Here is an 18,894-nt window from a genome sequence, read left to right on the forward strand (position 1 = left end):
AGGCCCCCTATCCCACCAGCACCTACTCCAGCTCCTAACAAAGGAGGGAAGAAAGCTGGGGGTAAGTATAGAAACTACAATGGTCAAATACCAAGAATCTTACAATTTAAAAGATCATCTTTAATCTTTATGGCTAATTGAAAATGATGGCCTTTTCCACCAGTTTAGATGCAGACTAGCATCCTCATGCATGCATTCTAGCCAGGATCTATACTGTTGAATGTTTGCAGCATGTGGCTGGGTGTAAACAATTGATTTCTGTACGTACCTCCTACATTTAACAAGGGATTTCATTCAAACTGAAACATAAAGATTTTCATCAAATTTCCTTGTGAATTTTGTCAAGATTTTGTGATTTGATAATTTTTTTCCAGATTTATGGCCCATTATTATTTTTGTCGTTCACATTTGGAATATTGTTGGAAAATCTATTTTTTTATTATAATTTCCTGTCATTTGATCTCTGTCTCCTCTGAATATAATACATGAATCGGATATTTACATTTCAGTGGCAAGTTACTGGGTGGTAATTTGTCTGTTGCTTGGAGTAGTCATAGGTGTAATGCTGACCATCTTTGTCCCAAAATGCATCAGAAACGTACGTGGAAGGAACAGGTCGCCAGGAAAGTAACTACGGCTCTCTCCACGAAGACACGTAGATTTTTGAATATTTAACGAATGTAACGCTAAGGTAACGCAGGACAAATCGAAGAACAAAATACCACACTGGGAAAAAAAAACTTTTATTAATTTTACCAGATTTGCCAATATCATGCAGACTACTTTATTTTTTTGTAAATGTTACTATAAAATAGATTGAGAGTTGGCATGTTTCCAATTACTTGTTGAAGTACTGGTTGTTTAAGTTAATTTCAGAAAGTTTAATAAGCTTTGTGGGAACTAACAATTTTGACAAGGATACATGTAGATCTGAAACCAATTTTTTAGTGATATATTTCTCAAAATATATTTTTTAATTTTAATTGAGATTTTGTAGTAAGTAACTGCCAATAAGCAATTCTTCAGATTTTGTTTTTGTGTTTCTATGTTGGTTGACCTTTTTTTTTTTTGTATATTTTGAGAGAAGAAATTGTGTTTGCTGCTTTTTTATACATATATTTTTCAGTTTTACTAATTTAAAATGTTAAGAAAGTTATTTAATACATGTATATTTTTAGGACAAGTTGTTCATTTTGTTACAATAATTTACTTTTTGTTCTATTTATAGCAAGTCTCAAAAAATAGCAAGCATGTTATCTGAAATAATGGTTGATTCACAGATGTCCAGTGTAAAATTACCAACACACCATATACAATAAGCACTGTCATTTAAACTGTAAAGATTATACATGGCCTGTATATATATGAAATTGTGCTAATAATGGGCCTTAAAATCAAGTGCATTAATGCGTAACATTGCAAGTTCCGGTTTCACAGGCTTAAACCTTCAACCTGCTGGGTCTGTCTTTGCCACCAGTATAGAGCCAGGCCAGCATGCACTTCCGTGTAGTCTGACCAAGCTCTATACTGTTGTCTGACACAAACTTCAAATTTTCATCTAAAAATACTATCCGTATAATTAACAATGGACATTTCCTGACATAAAAGCTTGGCAAATTCATTTGAGAAATTCAGAAGGTTAAGGGTTAATGACAAAGGGTGTACTTCTGAGGGATTCAATATGAAATGAAAACTCCAGTGTGATACTGTAATTAAACAAAAGTAAAATCCGAATTTCCATTCTGACTTTTATGTTCTGAGGGTTAAAATTGACAAACATTCCTTTTATTTCTTTATTTCTGTGATTAGTTTGATGATACATTTGAAAGTTTTGTCTTTGTTTAACAAGGTAAACAAATGTAAAAAATTTGTGTCTTTATATCATGTAGCCATATCAAAGTTTTTCATTCCCTAAGGCCTTAAGGTTGTATTTAGTCTCATGCACAGAGTATTGTTGATTAAGTATATACATGTATATTTATACATCCATGGGTGGCCATGATTCGTTACATTAAGCATTTTACAGTGCTAGTTTGATACACTTTATTTTCTAATGACCCCAAGTGTTCCATGTTGAAGAAATTTGGCAGATACATTCAATTTACTTTATTGTTTACAAATATCAAACTGTTTTCTATCTTAATGAACATTTGTTGAGACTTTGTGACAAAAACAGTAACGATGTTGACTCACAGACAGGCACAAATTTAGGGCCGCTTACAATACTTTATACATACAGTCTTATACCTGTTATTGTGAACATTCCCTTTATTTGCGATACAAATTTACACCGATATTGTGAACACGAGATGCAGAACAAATGTAATTATGTTAATTTGCAACATGCTAATATGAATGGAAGTGTTATTGTATACGTGATACTGATTAAAGTTGTAATGTTGACTGTAATTAGGGAAAATTTCACTAAAAACTAAAAATGGTTTTGTATAAACTGAAAGATTGACATTTCCATTTAAGATATTCAGTTGGGTATGGGATAATAATGTGATTATGTGGAATGGTAATGATAACATTTGTAGTTTATATTTGTGTGTAAAAGCAATAAAAAATACTCAAGAGAATCTCATATTTGTTAAAGTAATTAAATTATTGATGGGTTGTAAAATACACAGTACTGTTTATATTGTGATTCTTTTACAGAACATAATTTTATTTTTAACTGAACTTTGTATATTTTTGCAAAACAGACTTCTTTAAAATGGTGAACATTTACTTTGCACCTATCATAGTTCTTTTTATTGTGAACTTTATAACATTTTTTTCAAAACACTTTAAATTTTGTAAACTTTGTTTTTTTTGCTAACAGATATGTTTAATATTGTGAACTTAGTAGATCTGTCAAGGCATGAAAGTTTTCTATGGTAGTAATCTCAATTATGATATTATGATTCATTATTTAATTTTTATTTTTTTGTATCATTATTTCATTTTTTTGTTTAAAACAAAATAAAACTGTAATATTGCGTTTTTGTAGAACATATTTAGAAGTTATAGAAAGTACAAATGTACTCTACATGGGAGAAATCTGACATGTGTTATAATGAATATTTATATTTTCATTAGTGCAGCACAAAGTTTGTGTATGTAATGTGGTGAAATTTTATGGGTTTTCTTTTAGATCAGTGAAAATATTTTTTATGGAAAGAATCTGGCTTGTGTTATTGTGAACTTTTTTGTTACATATCTTTTTTTCTTTTGGAAAAAAGTGTTAATCTGTAAGATATTGTGAACTGTATGTTTGTTTGTTGTTGTTGTTTTTTTTTCAGAATATTAAAATACTCAAATCTCTTCAGAATCTCACATTGTGAACATTTTTCATTTTTTACTTGTGCAAAACGAATTGTGAACATTTTTCTTTTTATAGAGCAATTTAATTTTTGCTAGGTAATTTATTCTCATTGTTAAGTGGATGGACATTTGTAAGTCACTGCCTAAAGGGACATCTGCCTGCTTAAATCCCCCTTGAATGACTTTTTTTATCAATCTAGGTAAATTTTTGTGGTTCAGGGTAAAAAGGGGTGAAAAAAGTATTGCAATTTTTGATATTTTACATAGGTACATGTAACTTAGATAATATTTTAGGATTTTTTTTTGTAAATGTGTGAAATGATGTTTATTTGTTGTTTTTAGTCAAGTATAAGAAGGGATAGGGCAACATTATTTGTTTTCTCAAAATTTTTATAATCTACGGCCCATTTTTGTAACAAAAATATGCATGTATCCATCTTAAAATGGTTGTTTGGATAATGCTTACTATTTTGTATACATATTAATTATATTCACATGTATACATCATTCAGTGATAATGGAGGCCACCATGTATACTATTTTCACAACAATTATTTTAAGGGGTGATATTTTAACTAGGCAAAATAGTGTGAACATGTACCATGCAATACTCAAAAACCAGTCAACATTCTTGATAAAAAAACAGTCAACATTCTTGATAAAAAACCAGTCAACATTTTTGATAAAAAACCAGTCAACATTTCTTTATGAAAAATATATAATCACTGTAACTTGACTCAAAAGATATCACAAGATGTTTTTCCTTTATGCAAATCCTTTAGATAATTTAAAGTTAATATGAAATTCAAAAAAGTCTGGAATGGTAAGAAAGAAAATTGTTTCTGATAATAGATATATGTTTGCTTGTTTCTTTTTTTTTACTTTATTGTAAAGTTTGATTTGAGGGAAAAGGTTGTATTTTGTGCTGAATGTATTTTTTTTTCATTATTTGTAAATGTTATAAATGTAATATATTGGTTATGGTAGTGGTGGTATATATCCGCTTATCCCACCCAGTATAGAGCATGGCCAGCCATCACATCCATGCAGTTTGACTGCTCACTACGCCATTGGTCGGCTAATTTTAGAATATTTTTATTAAAAAAACCCTAGTGTTTACAATGGACAGTTCCAGCATAAAAGGGACTCCACCGTGGTTTTTTGACATGACCGGACTGGAAATAATTTTTTGAGATGTTTTATTTGATGTAGGGTTAGACAAATAAGTTGTGTGCTAATTTTAAGCTCGCCTGTCACAAAGTGACAGGGTGAGCTTTTGTGATCGCTTTTCGTCCGGCGTCCGTCCGTCGTCCGTCCGTAAACTTTTACTTTAAATGACATCTCCTCATAAACCACTAAGCCAATTTTATCCAAACTTCACAGGAATGTTCCTTTGGTGGTCACCTTTATAAATTGTTCAAAGAATTTAATTCCATGCAAAACTCTGGTTGCCATGGCAACCGAAAGAAAAAACTTTAAATATCTTCTTTTAAAAAACCATAAGAGCTAGAGCTTAGATATTTGGCATGAAACATCATCTAGTGAGTGTCTACCAAGTTTGTTCAAATAAAAGCCCTGGGGTCAAAATTGGCCCCGCCCCTGGGGGTCATTGATTTTCCCTATATGCATATAGTAAAAACTTAAAAAATCTTCTTTTAAAGAACCCAAAGAGCTAGAGCTAAGATATTTAGCATGAAACATGTTCTAATTGGTGTCTTCCAAGTTTGTTCAAATAAAAGCCCTGGGGTCAAAATTGGCCCCGCCCCGGGGGTCATTGATTTTCCCTATATGCATATAGTAAAAACTTAAAAAACCTTCTTTTAAAGAACTCAAAGAGCTAGAGCTTAGATATTTGGCATGAAACATCTTTTAGCGAGTGTCTACCAAGTTTGTTCAAATAAAAGCCCTTTGGTCAAAATTGGCCCCGCCCCGGGGGTCATTGATTTTCCCTATATGCATATAGTAAAAACTTAAAAAATCTTCTTTTAAAGAACCCAAAGAGCTAGAGCTAAGATATTTAGCATGAAACATGTTCTAATGGGTGTCTACCAAGTTTGTTCAAATAAAAGCCTTGGGGTGAAAATTGGCCCCGCCCCGGGGGTCATTGATTTTCCCTATATGCATATAGTAAAAACTTAAAAATCTACTTTTAAAGGACTCAAACAGCTAGAGCTTAGATATTTGGCATGAAACATCTTCTAGTGTGTGTCTACCAAGTTTGTTCAAATAAAAGCCCTGGGGTCAAAATTGGCACCGCCCCGGGGGGTCATTGATTTTCCCTATATGCATATAGTAAAAACTTGAAAAATCTTCTTTTAAAGAACCCAAAGAGCTAGAGCTAAGATATTTAGCATGAAACATCTTCTAATGGGTGTCTACCAAGTTTGTTCAAATAAAAGCCCTGGGGTGAAAATTGGCCCCGCCCCGGGGGGTCATTGATTTTCCCTATATGCATATAGTAAAAACTTAAAAAATCTTCTTTTAAAGAACTCAAAGAGCTATGGCTAAGATATTTAGCATCAAACATGTTCTAATAGGTGTCTACCAAGTTTGTTCAAATACAAGCCCAGGGGTGAAAATTGGCCCCGCCCCGGGGGGTCATTGATTTTCTTTATATGTGTTTAGCAAAAACTTTAAATCTTCTTTGAAATAACCCAAATAGCTAGAGTTTAGATATTAAGCATGAAACATCTTCTAGTAAGTGTCTACAAAGTTTGTTCAAATAAAAGCCCTGGGGTCAAAACTGGCCCGGCCCCAGGGGTGTCATTGTTTTTAACTATATGTGTATAGTAAAAACTAAAAAAAATCTTCTTTTAAAAAGCCCAATGAGCTAGAACTTAAATGTTTAGCATGAAACATCTTCTTATGGGTGTCTACCAAGTTTGTGCAAATAAAAGCCCTTGGGTTAAATTGGCTCTGCAACGTTGGGGGAGTGGGGGTTGGGGGGCCTATATACAGGTGAGCGACCTCAGGGCCATCATGGCCCTCTTGTTAGATCATTTGCTCATTCTGTTTTCACTGAATAATTATTTTTCTTATGAAAATTGACCCAAATGCTTTTCAATAATAATTGGAATAGCACAAAATACGATTTCCAATTTATTTCTGGGTATATTTCTTAATCATCTTTTGTATATTTTTCTGTTTTAAGGGTCCCAGCTTACTTATGTAAGAAATTCAAATTTTATGTTTTTAGACCTTTGGACCTCAGTGGAGTTCCTTTAAAGTGGGGAAAAGCCCACTACAAATTTATTGTTATATATATATGAAGTGTAGGTTGTAAACGAGTTGTTTGTTTTACACACACAGTCTGGTTATTTTGTCTTTTTATCTTATTAATCAGAGAATTAAAGTACAAACATTGTTTGGTAAATATTGATTTCAAATGTGCATGATATCTTGCTTATTACCTATTTAGTCGGTTACATTACTTTACCAATGTTAAGAAAGCAATAAAGGGATTCAAATAATGATAAAAGTGTTACTGCAAAACTTGCCTTTATATAGTAAAAAAAGGTGAATTTATCAAAAAGTAAAGGTTTATAATAATTAAAATCAAAAACACAATTAGGTCACAGCCAGTATCAATAGATTATGATAAGGTCAAGGTCAGTATCAATAAATCATAATTAGGTCAAGGTCAGTATCAGTAGATCATAATTAGGTCAAGGTCAGTATCAATAGATCATAACTAGGTCAAGGTCAGTATCAAAAGATCATAATTAGGTCAAGGTCAGTATCAGCTGATCATTATTTGATCTACATGTAGGTCATTATATATTATCAGAAGAGGAGTAAAACCTCAAGGTTATTATAAGGTAAATGCTATATAATAAAGGTCAGTAACGAGTTATTTTCATTAATAGGTGAAAATTACTTTCCATAGGTCATCAATTGGTCAAGGTTGTTATCAGGTAAAGGTTAAAATTATATCAAGAACAGTCATTATCAAGAAAGGTCATTATTAGGTCAAAGGTGGAAGTTCCTATTCAGTAAATTGAATTTAATAAGCTATGCAGTATACGTGCCATAACGTCCCAGACGTTGTGCCGGATCCGGGAAAATTATGGAAATAGAGTGTCCCGGAAGCGTCCCGGAGAAGATATATGTCCCAATATAGGCAAAGGATCTGCTACATTAAAGCTTAAAAAGAAGAGCCAACAAAATTTGGCTTCTGTTATGATTTCCTAATTTGGTGAATGACTCAATTGATATATTCTTTTCATGTGATTGATAAATGTGATTAATGAAAAGTACATCTGTAATATGTAGTAGCAATTAATCTTTTGAAAATTATTAACAATTACATGTATACTTAACCCTTAGCATGTTTTAGTTTTGTTACTGACTAGTTTATTCACCATCTTATGTTAGAGATTGTCACATCACCCGAGTGCAATATTAGGTTAACTCCTGTTGAAGTTTAATACAAGTTAACTTATTTCTGCCACAGGTGTGCTATATTACTGCTGCATGTAAATGCTTTAATTCACTATTAAATTACAAGAGTATATATAACATGATGTTGCTTTTATTATACAAAAACTTCCTTTGTGGCCAAGTGGTTGCCTTTAAAGGTTGAAACATCACAATTGCAGCCACTGTTTATCCCTGCATGATCGTAAAACATGACTACATTATGGGTAAGTCTATTCATCTTCTTACTCCAGCAGGTAAGGTGGTTTTGGCCCCCTGGTGTTGCTTTAGTTCTGGAACACTGTTGACTTTCCAGCTTTAACAATGGAGGAAAACCTACAGCGTCCATTTCTACATTATGTCAGATATGTACAAACACCTTTATAGAACCAGCAAACCTTTCCTAAAATAGCCAAATAGCTTCAATCAAAGGTGGCAGGAAGGATTCAAACCCACAGCAGTGAGGGGTAAGAAGTTCAAAGTCATCAATTTAAACCACTTAGCCATTAGGGCCCTTGATGAGATTAATAGCCAACCACTAAACTTTCACGAAAAGATTTTGCTAGAAAGCAATGGTCACCTGACACCTTATGACACTTAACTAAATCAGCTTTCCTTTCCATATCCAAATTACAGGGAATATACAATAACAAATCAATTTAACTATAACAGATTTATAACATGATTTAATTTTAACAAAGTTAATTAACACTGTGAACAAATAAATGATTCAGTCATCAGGACAGAGTTTATGAAGGCACTGGTACATCATCTTTAACATTTCATCAAGCTGTGACAGGAACTGTGTCAATGTCTCCCTGAAAAATACACAAAATAGCATCATACACTCGTGAAATATACACAAAATTACATCATACACTCGTGAAATATACACAAAATAACATCATACACTCGTGAAATATACACAAAATTACATCATACACTCATAAAATATACACAAAATTACAACATACACTGGTAAAATATACACAAAATAACATACACTAGTGAAATATATGTATACACAAAAGAACATCATACACTCGTGAAATATACACAAAATAACATCATACACTCGTGAAATATACACAAAATTCCATCATACACTCGTGAAATATACACAAAATTCCATCATACACTTGTGAAATATACACAAAATTACATCATACACTCGTGAAATATACACAAAATAACATCATACACTCGTGAAATAAATAACATACACTAGTGAAATATATGTATACACAAAAGAACATCATACACTCGTGAAATATACACAAAATTCCATCATACACTCGTGAAATATACACAAAATAGCATCATACACTCGTGATATATACACAAAATTACATCATACACTCGTGAAATATACACAAAATTACAACATACACTCGTGAAATATACACAAAATAACATCATACACCCGTGAAATATACACAAAATTACATCATACACTCGTGAAATAAACGCAAAATTACATCATACACTAGTGAAATATACACAAAATAACAACATACACTAGTGAAATATACACAAAATAACATCATACACTCGTGAAATATATGTATATGCAAAATAACATTATACACTCGTGATATATACACAAAATTACATCATACACTCGTGATATATACACAAAATAACATCATACACTCATGAAATATACACAAAATTACATCATACACTCGTGAAATATACACAAAATTACATCATACACTCGTGAAATATACACAAAATTACACCATACACTCGTGAAATATACAAAAAATAACATCATACACTCGTGAAATATACACAAAATTCCATCATACACTCGTGAAATGCACACAAAATTACATCATATATTTGTGAAATATACACAAAATTACATAATACACTCGTGAAATATTCACAAAAAAACATTATACCCTGGTGAAATATATACAAAAAAGCATCATACCCTATATATAGCTAAACAAACTTCCCTACATCAAAATATTAAAGCCCCGGCAGCACAGTGGAACCCACAGCCATGATTCTCAAGTCATGTGGGGCAATTTACATGAAATTAATACTCCTAACAACTCCGCCACAGATATCTTTTCTGTGATCGTACGTTAAAACTGTTTGTGAAATATAAAACTGGTAAAACATGTAACAAAAATAAAACATTGGTTAAAAGTGTCACAAATATAGAACACTAGTTAAAACTGGTAAAAAAAATTATCACAAATTAAGACTGGTTAAAACTTTCCCATATATAAAACACTAGCAAAAACTTTCCCAAATATAAAACACTGGTAAAAACTGGTAAAAAATGTCACAAATAAAACTGTCACAAATATAGAACACTGGTAAACACTGATAAAAACTGCTAATAAATTATAAAACTTACCTGTATGATAGTTTGCTATATAACGTCAGAAGCTGTAAAGGTGTAACTGTACCAACTGGAACATTCTCCTGAAAAAGTTATTACAAAAGCTTACAGTATTTTCAAACATATTTCTTCACCTGCTGAATTTTTACCATAGATTTACCCTGCTTTGAATTTGGGACGGTCCATTTGAAATTCTTAGCCTATTCTTGCATGCCACGATGCAATGTTTTATTATTGTGTCAGATATTTTGTTTCCCTGTATTTTACAGCCGAAAAAAGGCTATTTCCCCTAGCCCAAAATAGGTATATTTTCCCAAAAACATGCTACAATTTTCCACTAAAATGCTCTACTTTCTTCCTTCACAGAACCTTGACTAAACAGCACCTGACTTATATCAGCTAGAAGACAGAAAGCTGTCCCTATAGATAGCCACTGCCATGTACCGTGCATGTTAAATTGAATTGAAAATGAAAATTTTATAAAATGTGTGGGTTAATTCCATTTTTAGGTTATTGGAATTTTATTTCTGATTTATTACACTATATTTTCCCCATTCAGAAAGCCACAGGTTGTTTTGAAAATTGAGAAAAATATCACTGCATGTCCAACACATTACTGTATTGTTGACTGGAAATGACAATCTATGTGCTTTTATGAAAAATTCTTTTAAAGTTCTTATCAAAATCCAACCACAAATAACAAAGTAATGGACCAGATAAAACAGGAGAGGTGGCCTAGTGGTTAAGGTGTCTGCCTCTCAACCCAAAGATTACGGATTTGAGCCCTAATCAGATCACGACCATGTTTCTTCAAATGACACCAGTACTGGTTGCTTCCAGGAAGCAGACTCGAAAGTGATTAATATATAATTAAATAAATATGTTTAAACCAAACTATAAAAGTTCTACAAAACTATTTAAAATCTATATGCAACCCTTAAGGTGCATAAAACTGTTTACCAAAAATTAAATAAATCAGATAAACTTTCATATAATAGAGACATAGATCTATCAACCTTGTAGACAAAATTATTGAACTGTGAGCAACATATGTACACTAGTCCTATACTTAGCAAAAATCTTTAATCTTCAAAGCCATTCTAATATTTCAAATGATGGGAAATGAATATACTTTTTTGATTTATTTAATTTTTTTTTTTTTTTTTTTTTGCTTTTTGTAAAATTCATATTTAGCATATGTAACATACCTGAACATTTAATCTGCTGAAGAAAGTGTTACACACTTGACTTAATGCTGTAAACTCTTGTTCTCTATTTGAGAGATCAGTGACCGGTAACTCTAGCAACCTGAAAACATTTTAACTCATAGTATCATCATACAAACAAACTATATCCCAATTATATCAAAGATATCAACATTAAATGACTGTGAGGAAAAGTTGGAAATAAATAAATTCCAGCCTCATTGACTTAAGCTTTATCAACTTCAAAATGCAACAAAGGGGATTTTGTATTGTGTTTTGTTATGTTTATGTTATGCTTTGTCACACACTGTAAAGGTAAAACGGCGTTTTCTTTCCAGCTTTGTTTCCGGAGGGAGACCTGCATTGACCTTCCTTGCATTATTTCAGGCATGAAATAGAACTAAGTAGAACCACCAATGTTCTGTAAGCTTCTGGATGGCTTCCTCACATGACAGAATTCAAAGTCCCTGGCTGGATTCAAACCCACAACAGTGATGGGCATACAACCATGCAAGGAAGCTATTTACCAATTTAATATCTAAGATAATTCTGTCAATACATGTACATAAATGCTCTGTAAAACTGTGTGGCACACGGATGGATGGAAAGAACTGACTTGCAAAAAAATTTGGAGATAACAATAATCAACTTCTTGTCAGGAATCTCCTACTTTTTATCTAAAACATTAAATTATATATATTCAGCATTTAATTCAAATCTATTATACTTGCTCAACAGTGATTTATTGAATACTCGAAATATTCATGTTTTACGCTGCTTAATTTACAGTTACATAACAAATTGTGAGGCCAAACTTACCCAGCATAGTATTTCCTCAACTCCAGGCTCGTCGATACAAGGATTTTCAAAACTGGTTGGATATTTCTTAATACATCTGGGTCGGTACTTGTCGATATTGTTCTGTAAAACTCATCACTGAAATCAGATAGATATATTTAATATTTATATCACATAGCGTTGCTGGTTTCCTATGTAATATAACCATGATTACACATATATAGCATATTTGTGACATCAGTTTTGAGTACATTTTTTCAGAAAGTACAAAAAAGTGTACAAAACTGCTGATAAAATACCAAAACTAGTTAATTTGAATAAATAATTTCAAAGTCATGTGATGCAAAGAACCTCACAAGTGTTGTCATATATAAAATTTCATTAAACTTGCTAAAAAAAACGTTGAAAGCTTGTCCACCTGAACTCATTTCATAAACATTTATATCATATATAATATATGGAAAATCAAGTCAGATCCAATAAAATGTCTTTATTTCTTAACTTCAAGAATTTCAACCATAAAAAAAATGAACATTGTACACATTGCAGCAATCATAATACAGTACATGTAGCTTAATTTTTTTTTTCGAAACAGAAAAGCTAAAAAAAGAATGGTTTCACTTACCAGTATTTATAAATGCATCTCCATATGTGAGATAAATGTTCACCTGCCATCAATTCTGGACTGGAATTACTTTCTGCAACATTTGTCACAGTCTTATCACAACTCACTGATGAAACAGCTGGATTTATTTCAGAACCAGTCTGTGAGTTTTGACTAGGTAGGGAATGAAGGGGACCAGTCTGTAAATTTTGACTGGACAAAGTTTGTAGCAAACCAGTCTGTAAGTTCTGACTAGAAAAAGTTTGTATGGGACCAGTCTGATTAGAATCATATATATTGGAATGTGGGTGGGGAACTGAATGAGCTGTTTCAGTGTCTGTATGAGGTTTTTGCGTATTTATCACAGACATGGAGGCTGTACACTGACTAGTGTGTACAGCTGTATCATCATTGGTCAATCTTGTACTGCTATCAACATTCAATGTAGCATCAACCTATAAATAAAAGAAAAAAATTAAAAATGACAATATGCTTATGCTCCACTGTCCAACTGAGCTGCTTTAGCTATTTTTATTTAATGGTGAATGGCCAATAATTGACAATGATAAATGTTTAGAGTAAAATATAACAAGAGCACCACTAGGCGGAGCATTATATGCCCGAAAGTGTTTTGTTTTTTAAGTAAGGATGAAGCATTTGTAAGACATGAGAATTAAATAAAGTATTTCCTGCTTCAAATATGGACAATCATCCTATGAAGTTTGAACACTGTGGGCCAAATGAAACTTAAGTTATGCTCCAGAACTTGTTTTCAGTTTTAAGGTAATAGTGACCTTGACCTTTGTCCTTGTCACCCCAAAATCAATTGGGGTCTTCAACCCAATATGGACAATCATCCTTTGAAGTTTGAATATTGTAGGCCAAATGGAACTTAAGTTATGCTCCGGAAACCAAATTGCTATCGGACGGACAGACAGACAGATGGACGGACGCCAGGGGGTTAAACATAATATGCCGGAAATTCTTTCGAGCATATAAAAAGAAATCTGAAACAACTGCTCCCCTCTTTTACCACTTCAATGTTACCAATAAATTCCAAAGAGTAATCATATACATGTTATGCATTTATAAGTATTGAAGTAAATCAGTATCAGCTGATATGAAGTTATACCATGATATCTTTCCTATTAAACAAGAAAGGTATGCTTGTCCTTTATCACTCACCTAAATATTCTAGGTTCAGTTATCTTCAGTCACAATGTCCAAAGTTTAGAACATATGAGCGGCGTTACGACAAAACCAACATAGTGGGTTTGTGACCAGCATGTCTCCAGACCAGCCTGCGCATCAGCGCAGTCTGATCAGGATCCATACTGTTCGCTTACGGACCCTATAACAAGTAGAGAAACTAATAGCGAACAGCATGGATCCTGATCAGACTGGGCGGATGCGCAAGCTGGTCTGGATCCATGCTGGTCGCAAACCCATTATGTTGGTTTTGTCATGGCACGGCTCAATTATCATGTTTACAGGCTGTCAACCAGGTCTTATCAAAAGTAAAGGAGGAATAAAGGAATATTTTTGCAGGAAATATAGGAGTTTTTGGACCATTTTGAGAAAAAAAAATAGGAGTTTTCAACTTAAATTGGTTAACTTACCAATGCTTATATAAATTAGTCTAACTTTTACACATGCTGTTTCTACAATAAAATGTCTACCGTATAAGTAAAGGACACCATTAGCAGGCTGTCCAGCACCTTCCGACATAAAATTAGGGTGAATTTTAGGGTAATATTTCAGAAATTTTAGGGCTTAAATTAGGAATGTTAGGGTATGTAATAGAAATTTTAGGGCTAAAATTTATAATTTTATAACTAAATAAACTCAGGTCCCAAAGGACACATATTTGACACAAAAGTAACTCACAAATAATTTTCTAGTTTAGTTAGAGCAAAGGTGCTACCAGTGTGGACTCACTGGTCAACTGCCTTCCCTGCATAAATGGTCTTAGTCAAAATCATGTTCAAAACCATATTTTTTTAAACTGGCTGAACATGTCAAAAAAGAACATGTTTTACCTATGTTTTTCGGAATGTTATAACCACAAGTGTCTAAAAAGGAATTCTTATACAGTGAAATTCTTGCACAATGCAGCTTGGGATATGGACAAATGAATTTTTTTGTACAAGTAGAAAGGAAAAAGGCATTTGCCTTAGTACAGTCATTTGAATAAATGGGAAGCATCTATAATCAACACAAAGAATTGCACATCAAAAAAGTTCATCACACAGACCATTCAATTGCAGTTTCTCTAGATCACATAATTTCAAAATGTGTGTACATGGTAACTGGAAATGAGCATTATATTACTGAACTGCCAAATTATTTTAGTGTGATTAATTATATGAGTCTGGCATTTTTCCTAAATTGCACCATTTGAATGAAAGAACAAGAATTGAATGAAATTAAAAACTTTGTGGCAAAATAAACAATTTCTCCTACAAAGTCATCGAAAAGGATAAATAAGTATGAGGGGAAAGAATTTTTCAAAGTTCAGTACTTTACAATGTTGTTTCGATATTATGCAGATTTAAATAAAAGAGTTGTGAGTAAACCAAATTGTACATTAATTTTTTGACAACTTATTTATACATGTTTTTAATTAAGATTGCGTTACAACAGCTTCATAATGATCATTTTTAAAATATGATATGATATAAAATGACCCCACTTCAGAAATTTGGATAAAATGAACAAACATAAAATTCAAGATATCTGGAGTTGGCAAAAGAGTGTCAAAATATTCCATAATAAGTGGACTCTTATGGTTAAGATTTGAGTTTCAGGACCATAATATGGTAGTATTTTTGCTGTCAACATGATCATTATCAATCTGTCAACATGATTATCAACAACTGCTTTGATTATGAAATAGCAATGTTACTGACATAGTCAAAGTAACTTTTAGTTAAAACGAAACCATTTCAATGTCATCAATTTTGAGTTGGCAAATCATGGCCAAATCATTTTTGATCATGTTCAAAACATGGTCGACTTAGTTATTCCGTGATTATTTTGACAGGGTTACGAGTTATAAGTATGTTTATAACAAAAGATAAAAATGAGGAATTTCAGTGAAAAAATAGGGCATCCTAGGAATTCCCTTTGAATGTTTCACTTTTTTAGGAATTTTAGCCAAACTAAAAAAATTAGGGTTTTGTTAGGAATTTTAGGGACACAGTGGACAGCCTGCATTAGCTTTGAACCACAGCATCAGCATCCCGACAGAAAGTTACAGCAATGCAAGACCATCATCTGAATTGGTCACCTGAAATAAAGTTGACATACTGATGCACTGCTTTTTCATGGTGACCATGCAGATTGCTATGTGGAGCACAAGCAGCCCTTGAGCATAGTAATGTGATGCTGAATGCAGGCATAGACATTATCTTACCTGTAAAATAGAAAAAGCCAAAAGCAGTACCAAAATTTAAATCTCTTTGAATTCCTCGGCAATATATTTTTTAAAAAATATAGGAAAAATATTCAAAGTATAGGAGAATATAGGAAAAATAGGAGGCTTTTTAAAATATAGGATTCCGACTCAAAATATAGGAGTTTTATAGGAATATAGGAATTGGTTGACAGCCTGTGTTTATCGGATATCATTACCTGAGAATTAATGTAATGTTCCAGGTTCGGTACATTAGCTGCGGTCATCTTCGGTATCTTGCCGCACAAATCTCTAATCACAGTCACAGTCTTTGAGATCTCCCATAACCTTGAACTGTACCTGAATTAACATCATCAAAATGTGTAACAATTTTATATAATTCTAGGGTTTATCGCAAAATTACAGTAACTTATATGAAATACAGAAGAACTTACAACTGTATTGCGTTCAACCCTGGATATAAAAAAAAAATATTCATAAACTAACACAAATTATCAGTACATCATCACCTTAGTGCAGTAACAGGTTAACTCCTATTAAATTATATAATGAGTTAATCCCTTACTGCACTAAGGTGATAACATGTATTTCTTTTATTAGCTTCTTTTGTTGATACCATTAATAACAAAGGCATTGATGTTAACATGCCAAACTGACGTTGCTGATAAGACGCCACTTTTGAAGCAAAGTACATACATTATAAAATAAAATGTCAATTAATGTGTAATACAATAAATAATGCATATAGATGTTTGTATAATTTTTTAAAAACTTACTAATGAATAAGTGGATGTTAATAATATCATACAAATATAAATCCTAACAAAAATTGGCTAGAAGGTGACAATCTGAAAGACATAACTTACAACCTTGGTAAGGGTAAAAAAAAACTTTAACCCCCCCCACCCCCCAGATTTAAGAGTTAATAAATCTACCTACATGTTGGTAAAAGCAGCTTTCTCCAAGATTTCTGTACAATCATCACAAACATCAGTAACAACATCCAAAGTTATACCTGAAAAAACAATCACAGATCTTTTTTCTTTTTTGGAGAAGAAGAAATGCAAATCATAACTATAACATTGCAATTTGTGTCAGCGATTTTCATTGGACAATTATGATGTTTATATTATCCATATACACTGTTAATATGGTATACTGTCGACTTTGTGCAATAACTGATTAACTCCTATCAAATATTTTAAGGATTTAACCTGTTACTGCATTAAGGTGACAATATGAACAGCTGCTGGGCCATTAGAACCTATAGAAAAATTGCTAATAATCTATACGGGTTCAGATGGGTTGATTTATATGCACAGGTATTTAAAATAAAAAAATTTGTTTCTATACAAATGTATATCAAGGAAAGAATTAATGAAAACATACAATCTATGGCATAGCACCATATGTTCCATCTGCCTGAAGAGTGGTGGCTTGACCAAGTGGTATAGACTAGTCAGACTAACGGGTCAGACTAGTAACCTAACAAGAGCGATCAGTAATCACATGTGTCGCCTCATGATGGCCAATTTCATGTTGGGACAAATTTTGTGACAGACTGACAGACAGACGGACAGTGCACAACTAGACTAACCACTTTGTACTGATCATTCCTGTAAAATTTGGATAAAATTGCACCAGTAGTTTATGAGGAGTAGTCCGGACAAGCTTTTGCATATCTGGCAACACACAGAAAAAAAACACCTTTTAATCAAAGGGCCATAACTCGGCCAAAAATCATTCAACCGGAAAACCCGTGCAATATGCACAAGGACTTGAGCTACAGATCAATCCTGTAAGTTTCATTGAAATTGCATAAATGGTATAAGAGAAGTAGTCTGGACAAACTTTAAAAATAAAAATTATTAAAGGGCCATAACTCAAACAAAAACATTGAACCGGAAAATGCTGACAATATGCACAACTAGACTTGATACTGATCATTCCTGTAAAGTTTGGATGAAATTGCACCAGTAGTTTATGAGGAGTAGTCCGGACAAGCTTTTGTGTATCTGGCAACACACAGAAAAAGAAACCTTTTTATCAAAGGGCCATAACTCAACCAAAAATCATTCAACCGGAAAACCCGTGCAATATGCGCAAGGACTTGAGCTACAGATCAATCCTGTAAAGTTTCTTTGAAATTGCATTAGTGGTATAAGAGAAGTAGTCCGGACAAACTTTAAAATTAAAAATTATAAAGGGCCATAACTCTGACAAAAATCATTGAACCGGAAAATGCAGACAATATGCACAACTAGACTTGGTACTGATCATTCCTGTAAAGTTTGGATGAAATTGCACCAGTAGTTTATGAGAAGTAGTCCGGACAAGCTTTGCATATCTGGCAACACACAGAAAAAAACACCTTTTAATCAAAGGGCCATAACTCGGCCAAAATCATTCAACCGGAAAACCCGTGCAATATGCGCAAGGACTTGAGCTACAGATCAATCCTGTAAAGTTTCATTGAAATTGCATAAGTGGTATAAGAGAAGTAGTCTGGACAAACTTTAAAAATAAAAATTATTAAAGGGCCATAACTCAAACGAAAATCATTGAACTGGAAAATGCTGACAATATGCACAACTAGACTTGGTACTGATCATTCCTGTAAAGTTTGGATGAAATTGCACCAGTAGTTTATGAGCAGTAGTCCGGACAAGCTTTTGTGTATCTGGCAACACACAGAAAAAAGAAACCTTTTTATCAAAGGGCCATAACTCGGCCAAAAATCATTCAACCGGAAAACCCGTGCAATGATGGGCAAGGACTTGAGCTACAG

General features: G+C 32.8%; 1 protein-coding gene across 1 annotated transcript; it reads right to left on the minus strand.

The window, feature by feature from the left end:
* Nucleotides 1-8,391: 8,391 nt before the first annotated feature.
* LOC132749951 (uncharacterized) lies at nucleotides 8,392-17,150 on the minus strand. The gene is made up of 7 exons (XM_060739894.1): nucleotides 17,046-17,150; nucleotides 16,325-16,445; nucleotides 12,713-13,146; nucleotides 12,109-12,225; nucleotides 11,293-11,392; nucleotides 10,100-10,167; nucleotides 8,392-8,543 (listed from the first exon to the last, which is right to left on the minus strand). Coding segments are annotated over exons 1-7 (930 nt in total). The 5' UTR covers nucleotides 17,048-17,150; the 3' UTR covers nucleotides 8,392-8,455.
* Nucleotides 17,151-18,894: the final 1,744 nt, after the last annotated feature.

This window comes from Ruditapes philippinarum, unplaced genomic scaffold (genome assembly GCF_026571515.1).
Source record: "Ruditapes philippinarum isolate M1 unplaced genomic scaffold, ASM2657151v2 ctg1783_1_1_1_1, whole genome shotgun sequence".
NCBI classification, from domain to species: Eukaryota; Metazoa; Mollusca; class Bivalvia; order Venerida; family Veneridae; genus Ruditapes; species Ruditapes philippinarum.